This window comes from Homarus americanus, unplaced genomic scaffold (assembly GCF_018991925.1).
Source record: "Homarus americanus isolate GMGI-L3 unplaced genomic scaffold, GMGI_Hamer_2.0 scaffold42640, whole genome shotgun sequence".
Taxonomy (NCBI): Eukaryota; Metazoa; Arthropoda; class Malacostraca; order Decapoda; family Nephropidae; genus Homarus; species Homarus americanus.
Window position 1 is genome coordinate 24,193 of NW_024750240.1, and position 10,060 is coordinate 34,252.

The 10,060-nt window shown below is 40.0% G+C and overlaps 1 protein-coding gene across 1 annotated transcript; it reads right to left on the minus strand.

Moving 5' to 3' along the window:
* Window positions 1-8,227: 8,227 nt before the first annotated feature.
* Window positions 8,228-9,783, minus strand: LOC121854013 (tyrosine-protein kinase Dnt-like; the record flags this gene model as incomplete). The annotated part of the gene is given in 1 exon segment (XM_042348401.1): window positions 8,228-9,783. A coding segment is annotated over 1 exon segment (112 nt), but the record flags the coding sequence as incomplete, so codon positions are not given.
* Window positions 9,784-10,060: the final 277 nt, after the last annotated feature.

The following is a 10,060-nucleotide window of genomic DNA, read 5'->3' on the forward strand; positions in this document are numbered from 1 at the left end:
ACAGTACAGTAGTATATGACAGTCCTCCACAGTACAGTAGTTTATGACAGTCCTCCACACTACAGTACTTTGTGGCAGTCCTCTACAGTACAGTACTTTGTGGCAGTCCTCTACAGTACAGTACTTTGTGACAGTCTTCTACAGTACAGTACTTTGTGACAGTCCTCCACAGTACAGTACTTTGTGACAGTCCTTTACAGTACAGTACTTTGTGACAGTTCTCAATAGTAAAGTACTTTGTGACAGTCTTCTACAGTACAGTACTTTGTGGCAGTCCTCCACAGTAAAGTACTTTGTGACAGTACTCCACAGTATAGTACTTTGTGACAGTCTTCTACAGTACAGTACTTTGTGACAGTCCTCCAAAGTACAGTAGTTTATGACAATCCTCCCCAGTACAGTACTTTGTGAGTCCTATACAGTACAGTACAGTACTTTGTGGTCAGTTCTCCACAGTACAGTACTTTGTGGCAGTCCTGTACAGTACAGTACTTTGTGGCAGTCCTCTACAGTACAGTACTTTGTGGCAGTCTTCTACAGTACAGTACTTTGTGACAGTCCTCCACAGTACAGTACTTTGTGACAGTCCTTTACAGTACAGTACTTTGTGACAGTTCTCCACAGTAAAGTACTTTGTGACAGTCCTCTACAGTACAATACTTTGTGGCAGTCCTCTACAGTACAGTACTTTGCGACGGTCCTGTACAGTACAGTACTTTGTGACAGTCCTCCACAGTAAAGTACTTTGTGACAGTCCTCTACAGTACAGTACTTTGTGACAGTCCTCCACAGTACAGTATTTTATGACAGTCCTCCCCAGTACAGTACTTTGTGACAGTCCTCCATAGTACAGTACTTTGTGACAGTCCTTTACAGTACAGTACTTTGTGACAGTTCTCAACAGTAAAGTACTTTGTGACAGTCCTGCACAGTACAGTACTATGTGACAGTCCTCTAGTGTACAGTGCTTTGTGACAATACTCTACAGTACAGTACTTTGTGACAGTCCTCCACAGCACAGTACTTTGTGACAGTCCTCTACTGTACAGTGCTTTGTGACATTACTCTACAGTACACTACTTTGTGACAGTCCTCCACAGTACAGTGCTTTGTGACAATACACTACAGTACTTTGTGACAGTCCTCTACTGTACAGTGCTTTGTGACAATACTCTACAGTACAGTACTTTGTGACAGTCCTCTACAGTACAGTACTATGTAACAGTGCTCTACTGTACAGTGTGTTGTGACAATACTCTACAGTACAGTACTTTGTGACAGTCCTACACAGTACAGTATTTTGTGACAGTCCTCTACTGTACAGTGTGTTGTGACAATACTCTACAGTACAGTACTTTGTGACAGTCCTCTACAGTACAGTACTTTGTGACAGTCCTCTACCATACAGTACTTTGTGACAGTCCTCCAATGTACAGTACTTTATGACAGTCTTCTACCGTACAGTACTTTGTGACAGTCCTTTATAGTACAGTACTTTGTTACAGTACTCTACAGTACAGTACTTTGTGACAGTCCTCTACAGTACAGTACTATGTAACAGTGCTTTGTGACAATACTCTACAGTACAGTACTTTGTGACAGTCCTACACAGTACAGTACTTTGTGACAGTCCTCTACTGTACAGTGTGTTGTGACAATACTCTACAGTACAGTACTTTGTGACAGTCCTCTACCATACAGTACTTTGTGACAGTCCTCCAATGTACAGTACTTTATGACAGTCTTCTACCGTACAGTACTTTGTGACAGTCCTTTATAGTACAGTACTTTGTTACAGCCCTCTACAGAACAGTACTTTGTGACAGTCCTCTACAGTACAGTACTTAGTGACAGTCCTCTACAGTACAGTACTTTGTGACAGTCCTCTACAGTACAGTACAGTACTTTGTGACAGTTCTCCACAGTACAGTACTTTGTGACAGTCCTCCACAGTACAGTACTTTGTGACAGTCCTCTACAGTACAGTACTTTGTGACAGTTCTCCACAGTACAGTAGTTTATGACAGTCCTCCACAGTACAGTACTTCGTGACAGTCCTCTAGAGTACAGTACTTTGTGACAGTCCTCCACAGTACAGTAGTTTATGACAGTCCTCCACAGTACAGTAGTTTATGACAGTCCTCCACAGTACAGTACTTTGTGACAGTCTTCTACAGTACAGTAATTTGTGAGTCCTCTACAGTACAGTACTTTGTGCCAGTCCTCTACTGTACAGTGCTTTGTGACAATACTCTACAGTACAGTACTTTGTGACAGTCCTCCACAGTACAGTACTTTGTAAGTCCTCTACAGTACAGTACAGTACTTTGTGACAGTCCTCCACAGTACAGTACTTTGGACAGTCCTCCACAGTACAGTACTTTGTGACAGTCCTCCACAGTACAGTACTTTGTGACAGTCCTCCACTGTACATTACTTTGTGACAGTCCTCTACAGTACAGTACTTTGTGACAGTCCTCCACAGTACAGTAGTTTATGACAGTCCTCCACAGTACAGTACTTTGTGACAGTCCTCTACAGTACAGTACTTTGTGACAGTCCTCCACAGTACATTACTTTGTGACAGTCCTCTACTGTACAGTGCTTTGTGACAATACTCTACAGTACAGTACTTTGTGACAGTCCTCCACACTACAGTACTTTGTGACAGTCTTCTACTGTACAGTGCTTTGTGAAATACTCTACAGTACAGTACTTTGTGACAATACTCTACAGTACAGTACTTTGTGACAGTCCTCTACAGTACAGAACTTTATGACAGTCCTCTACAGTACAGTACTTTGTGACAGTCCTCTACTGTACAGTGCTTTGTGACAATACTCTACAGTACAGTACTTTGTGACTCCTTTACAGTACAGTACTTTGTGCTAGTCCTCTACTGTACAGTGCTTTGTGAAATACTCTACAGTACAGTACTTTGTGACAATACTCTACAGTACAGTACTTTGTGACAGTCCTCTACAGTACAGAACTTTATGACAGTCCTCTACAGTACAGTACTTTGTGACAGTCCTCTACTGTACAGTGCTTTGTGACAGTCCTCTACAGTACAGTACTTTATAAGTCCTCCACAGTACAGTGCTTTGTGACAGTCCTCTACAGTAGAGTACTTTGTGACAGTCCTCTACAGTACAGTACTTTGTGACAGTCCTCTACAGTACAGTACTTTGTGACAGTCCTCTACAGTACAGTACTTTGTGACAGTCCTCCACAGTACAGTACTTTGTGAGTCCTCTACACTGCAGTACTTTGTGACAGTCCTCTACAGTACAGTACTTTGTGACAGTTCTCCACAGTACAGCATTTTGATAGTCCTCCACAGTACAGCATTTTGATAGTCCTCCACAGTACAGTATTTTGATAGTCCTCCACAGTACAGTACTTTGTGACAGTCCTCCACAGTACAGTACTTTGTGACAGTCCTCCACAGTACAGTACTTTGCGACAGTCCTCTACTGTACAGTTCTTTGTGACAATACTCTACAGTACAGTACTTTGTGACAGTCCTCTACAGCACAGTACTTTGTGACAGTCCTTCACAGTACAGTGCTTTGTGACAATACTCTACAGTACAGAACTTTATGGCAGTCCTCCACAGTACAGAACTTTATGACAGTTCTCCACAGAACAGAATTTTATGACAGTCCTCCACAGTACAGTACTTTATGACAGTCCTCTACAGTACAGAACTTCATGACAGTCCTCTACAGTTTAGAATTTTGTGATAGTCCTCTGCAGTACAGTACTTTCTGACACTGTCTACCACAGTACACTTTGTGACTTAGTTTAGCATAATAAACTTAGCTAATCCACCAGAATACAAGCACTTCTTTCTCTTCCTTCATCCAGCATGGTGACAATGCCAGCAATATACAAAGAAAACAGTAAATAACCCAAATGAACTTGTAATTAGAGAGAGTTCTTATATTTACTCTTGTCTCCATCACAGGTATGAATGGAGGTCTTACTATAAATGGTTTACCTTCTTTACTTACCATCACATGGAGAGGCAGATGTTGTTACTGGACAGCCACACCTCTTGGCATCTCCCACACAACACTTACACAGTTCTCCTTATATACTTTGGTCATGAATCACCTTCTCAAAGAATAAATAATTATATTAACATTCCAAACTTATCATCTACCTAGTACCTGTATCTTCACCATCTTATTCTCTTTAGGACTTGAGGTAGCAGCTGCTTGTATTGTAAACTATTGCCCAAATAATTCATTCACTGAGCTGTGTGTATGTTTGGTGTTGTCACAAGTGAATTACTGACCAGGTGTTAACAATATCATGATAAACCTTCCAACCACAACAATGAAGTTTATCCTTTATGTACGACCTGACTGCATCCAGCTGGGTCAATCGCCAGTAACAATACCAATTCACTTTGACTAAATGACTGATGGAATTTCCTGACCAGCTGGCACTCTTCATCCAGTTCAGTTACAATTTAACTTTGACTCTGAATAAAGACTTTTGACTCTAGGTAGACATTTAACTTTTGTTAGGCATTTGTCTCTTGGTTGACTTTCAGCAAAATTCAGACTCTTTTATGAAGTCTGTTATACTTCTTCCATCACACACAGTTGGAGGAGAGATGTAAATATAGGCCATAAGTAGACTAACTCTTCCCTCTCTCTATCTACAATTGCAATAAACTGTTTACATCTACAAAAGTGAGTGATCTAAAATATAAGTTTACTGCCAAAGAAAAAGGCAGAATGTTTTTCAATATGGTCCATAATGTCACAATGTCAATCTTATTAGGACAGTCATTTGTTACTTCCTGTGAGTAGTCCCTGTGGACAGTTACCTGAAGTTCTTGTTCCTTCAGTGTTAAACAAAGACTATGATTAAATACTGTAGTAGAACCTCGATAAATTGGACTAATTGGGACAGACCCCAGTCCAAAAAATGCAAAAGTCCAAAAAAATCAAATATATATGGGGGGTGTGGAGATGACACTGCTTATCCAAAATGTTTAAAGAAAATCAGTTGTTATAATGTTATTGCTACACTTCAATAACTAAGGTCTTTAAGTGTATAACAAGGTTATTAAGAGAATATCACATCAGCAATATAAAAATATGAAATGGAACTCTCTAGGTTGAAAGTTATACTTAAGTCTGGTTGCCAACAACTGTTTTCACTGAAATGATTACAGTACTATGTAAGTTACCACAAAATTTGTTTTATAAATAAAGATAAATCTGTATACTGTACAGAACTATAAAGATAAAAATTAAAACAAATAAGTGTAGGAGTATATTGTATGTGGCAGATGAGTGATCTGATAGTACCCGTGGGTAGCTCCCTCCCCCAAATCCTGCTTAACGCGTCTTTATGCAATTTCACCATAATTCTCCTATCATTTAGGTTCATTTGGTTTCAGGTTGATAAAATATCAACATAAAAGAATCAACTTTCCAGAAAAAAGAATCTCACACTCAACACCATGAATCATTTATTTACAAAGGATAAACAGCTGATCGGCTTAGCTCCTTCACCATTCATGATTACTGCAACGTCTGCCTTCAACACTTAATAAATTAGTACAGTACAGAACTGTCAAGTATTTACAGTAAGTACTTGTATAAAGTCGTCCCGTTTAACTTTGTTTCGGTACTAAGTCGACCCTCGTTAATTCAGACCCCTTTAATCCGGATTTCGGATAAATCGGACGAAATCTGAACTGTCCTTATCAAATTTCTGGTTCTGGGATTGTCCCAGTTGCAATTGGGGTTGCAATTTCAAATTCTGTGTCACTACTAAGGATTAATGAAGTCTCTGGTGCACTCTAAGATTAAGAGAAAACGGACGACTCAGGCGTCCTGAAGTGAGAGAAAATGGACTCCTATGACGGGGCACTCAAATAAAGAGACATGGCTACACGTTTTGTGGACTACCCACTGCACAGTATCCTTTTCATCACTTTGTAATAAACCTCGTCATGCCTATGTGTGTTTCTGATAATTACCATAACATTATATATCTATATATTTAGCAGTTGTACAAACACAAGGCCTCACACATGCCACTCAGACTGACAGACTTGACAAGCTTTACCAACCATAAAGACTGTTGAAGCTTTAAACATCACTCACAATGGATCTTGAATATTCCAACTGTAATCAGACATACCTAAGTTGGCTCAACAATTGCAACCCCAGTTGCAATATCAAATTATGTGTCATTACTAAGGAATAACGAAGTCTCTGGTGCACTGCACTCCAAGATTAAGAGAAAACGGAGGACTCAGGCGTCCTGAAATGAGAGAAAACGGACTCCTATGACGGGGCACTCAAATAAACATACACATAGCTGTATATTGCAATGTTAACCCCTAAATCAGTTAATTCGGACAATCGGCTAAAACGGACACCCTTCCTTCCCTATTAGTCCGTTTTAACGAGGGTCGACTGTACGTCGGTAAACTTTAGAGACCATAAAATTTATTTAACGTCCCAGTGATCCAATACTAAGTCGTTTTGTGTCGTCACACACTACATTTTACAGTGCATCACCCGCTCTCGTCTGGCAGCGCTACGCTCTCTTGGCTTGGCGCAGAGTCTCAGTGACTCAACACCCTCCTCCTCCTCCGCTCCCACCATACGCCTCCTCTGCTTCACTACCCACCACACACTCGCTCTACCACCTCCCCCCATCACTGAGTACCAATACAAACTTAGTAGTTGTATATGTGTGCATTATTTTCTATAGAAATGGCAATGATTTTCTGTATATGTAATGTATTTCATGGGTCAAAGGGAGGCTCAGGAACGTAACTCCCGTATTTATATATTTCTTATGGGGAAAATTGATCCGCTTAACGTTGTTTCGTATAACGTCGCATTTTTATAAATGTAACCCCGACGTTAAGCGAGGACATACTGTTTTAACATTTTATAAGTAATATTGTAATGCACAATATTATTCATCTGCAAATACCCTGGTTTATTCATTAATCATTTGTCTAAGTGTACAAGTAACCAAACAGAGTTATCATATAACACTCGAAGGCAGGAAATAACGTTATTAGAAGGTATCTTCATATAAAATACTATACAGTGTGTTATAGTGACACCTGTTGTAAGCTGGTCCACTGAAAGCTCACACAAGAACGCATCTTGAGTGAACAACCTTCTGATACAGCTTTTCCTTTTATTTTCAAATCAAATTACAAATTACATAGTGTATTTTTTTTCTGTTATTGAAGATGTTATATTAATCATGATGGATCATAAACCATAAGAGGCTGGTCATACAAGAATATAATACCGTCCAATAAATAAATCTAATGAATTTAGCAATGCCTAATCAACCCCCTTCCCCCGCAACCTCTTTACATACTCGGTGTTTTAGCTCGCTAGGCCTCCAGTAAATCTGATTAGGCCACTGTACAGTATTCAGAGACCAAGTGTTGTTCTTTTGATAAGATTTTCTTTGTTTTAATTTTACCCATTTCTTATAATATGTACTTACATAATTTTAACACATTTCTTAAACCCTCTAGTATCCCCGATAAAGATATTACACATTCTACAAAAAAATTTTCACGTAAATGAGTGTAGGTAGTGAGGTGCGGCACACTGATACTATACATATGAAGGCAGGACTCGGAACCGAGGCCGAGAGTCTTGAGACAGTGAGACGCGTGCCACACGACACCCACGCACGGACGTTCAACTGCGCGTACGGAAAAAGTGAATTCCAACATACGGCATTGAAGTCCAATTTATCGAGGTTTTACCGTACTTCTCTCCGCCAGTATCAAGTATCACTGGGATTAGTTACAGTTATCAATTATTATCACTACATCTTTTTCACAATGTTATTTCTGGTCAATTTTGTGGTTGGTTGCCTTTACCATGTTACTCTGCAAGTTAGGTGGAGAGCCTGAGTGATACAGCACTCGCCTCCTGTCCTAAGGGTCACTGGTTTGATTCCCGGGTACTCCCAGTCCATCCAGCTATGAATAGGTATGTAACTTTACAGCTGGAGAAGTGAAAGCAGTCAAGTGCAGTGCCGTCCATGTTGCCTCTTTGCATATTGAAGGCTTAGTATAGAGTGAGCTGTATCCACACTCCCTAACATGCAGTCATACCTTTGGGTGGACCTACAGTACCTTCACTTTTCATTAGTAAATATTTTTAGCTGATCTTTTATAAAAAATTCTGGCTAAGGCACAAAACTTTGCTACCTTCACATATTTTATTAAATGTTGAACAAGCAAAAGTAGCTAATTTAATCATAAAAAAAATATATATTAATTGGAAAATTGCCCACAATATCTATCAATATCAAAGTTGCAGAGAACCTTCTAGGGAAATTTCTCTGAAGGTGCAGTCATATCTTGAGCCTACACTGTTTAACATGATTCACTACACTCTTACACCACTCCCTATATCCTTACCACACCTTTATTCTCTTCAGGGTGATGGCTGCCTTCCTCTCACTCACTTCCTCCAGAGTGATGGCTTCCTTCCTCTCACTCTCTTCCTCCAGAGTGATGGCTTCCTTCCTCTCACTCTCTTCCTCCAGAGTGATGGCTGCCTTCCTCTCACTCTCTTCCTCTAGGGTGATGGCTGTCTTCCTCTCACTCTCTTCCTCCAGGGTGATGGCTGCCTTCCTCTCACTCTCTCCCTCCTCTTTCTTATACACTCACTTACAGTCTTCAACACCTCCAGACTTTTGGTTATTAACCTGTTCACAGTCTTAGTTTCCCATTAAAACAACTTGTTACAGTTTGTTCAAAAAGAGAAAAGAATCACAAATGTGTACTTTAAACTAAGCAAGAGTTCTCAAGACAACTTTTGTCAAGGCAATTATTACAATCAACTACACTAAGTCATATTCTACAAAATGTATACATAAATGCTCACAACGATGCACTTATCATCATTGGGTCCAGGTACTAAATTTTTGTTTTGTTTTCTACGTGCAGTTTCAGGAACGATCATTTTGTGCACAGGTGCATGAAGAACATCTGTTGTCACATCACTACTGACATCTGAGGCATTCTTTAATGTTCTTATATATCTTTGTTTTTTATGTAGGTAATTATTTTTTTTCCATTTTGAACCATCTTTATTCTTTCATATCATTACCAACAAATATTAGTTCTTATATAATCCTATCTGTCTCTCCTCTTCCTTCACACTATTAGCTACATCTGTTTCTTCCTCTCACACATACTAACCTTCTGTCACAAACTATTTCTTTCTGTGATATCATCATCTATATCTGCTTTCTCCTCTCGCCTTACAGGAACTGATACGTTAAGTTTACAAGTGTTGCTCTCACCATGTAGACACACTTATGCTAACCAACAAATCCTTACTATTTTCATTCTCCTAAAAAATATTTCACTGGCACTATAAACCCGCCGAGTTATGATCACATCTGGTGAAGAAATGACAGTCCACAGCTTCAGTTTTGGTTTAGTCTTCCACTCAAACGCTGTGGATGCCACTGGGAACTGACCCAGTTACACACGTGAAGACGGAATGCATTTTTCCTCCTAACCTGGGGAGATCCAACCTGCCAGTGATGCTCTGAGATGTAAGAGTTCAGACAAATCTCTGTGTGTGACCCGAAAGGGCAACCCGAGGTCACGGGTGGTGACCCGAGGTAACATAATGTCACACGTATCTGTCAAGGTGCTGTTGGAAGTTAGTGAGGTAGATGACGAGCTCATCAACTGTGGGTCGCTCACGTGGGGCCGTTGTCCAACAAAATGTCATCGCTTTGAACCTGAAAATATTAAAATTTTTAATTTATTTTAATAACATCTATGATATAACACTCCTGAGTACAGGAATGTTGATGTACAGTCCCCCCCCCCAAAAAAAAAAATGCTTTAATATGATCCCCAGTGCATCATCATAAGTTGGTATGTCTGCTGGCCATATACAACAGCTAGAGATCGGGGGTAGGATTGGAGGAGGGAGTCGGCCTTATATGGCATACTGTAGCGCGTTTTTCCCCAGCTGAGAAAAGATGCCCCCCCCCCCTTCAAGAGTTACAGTTG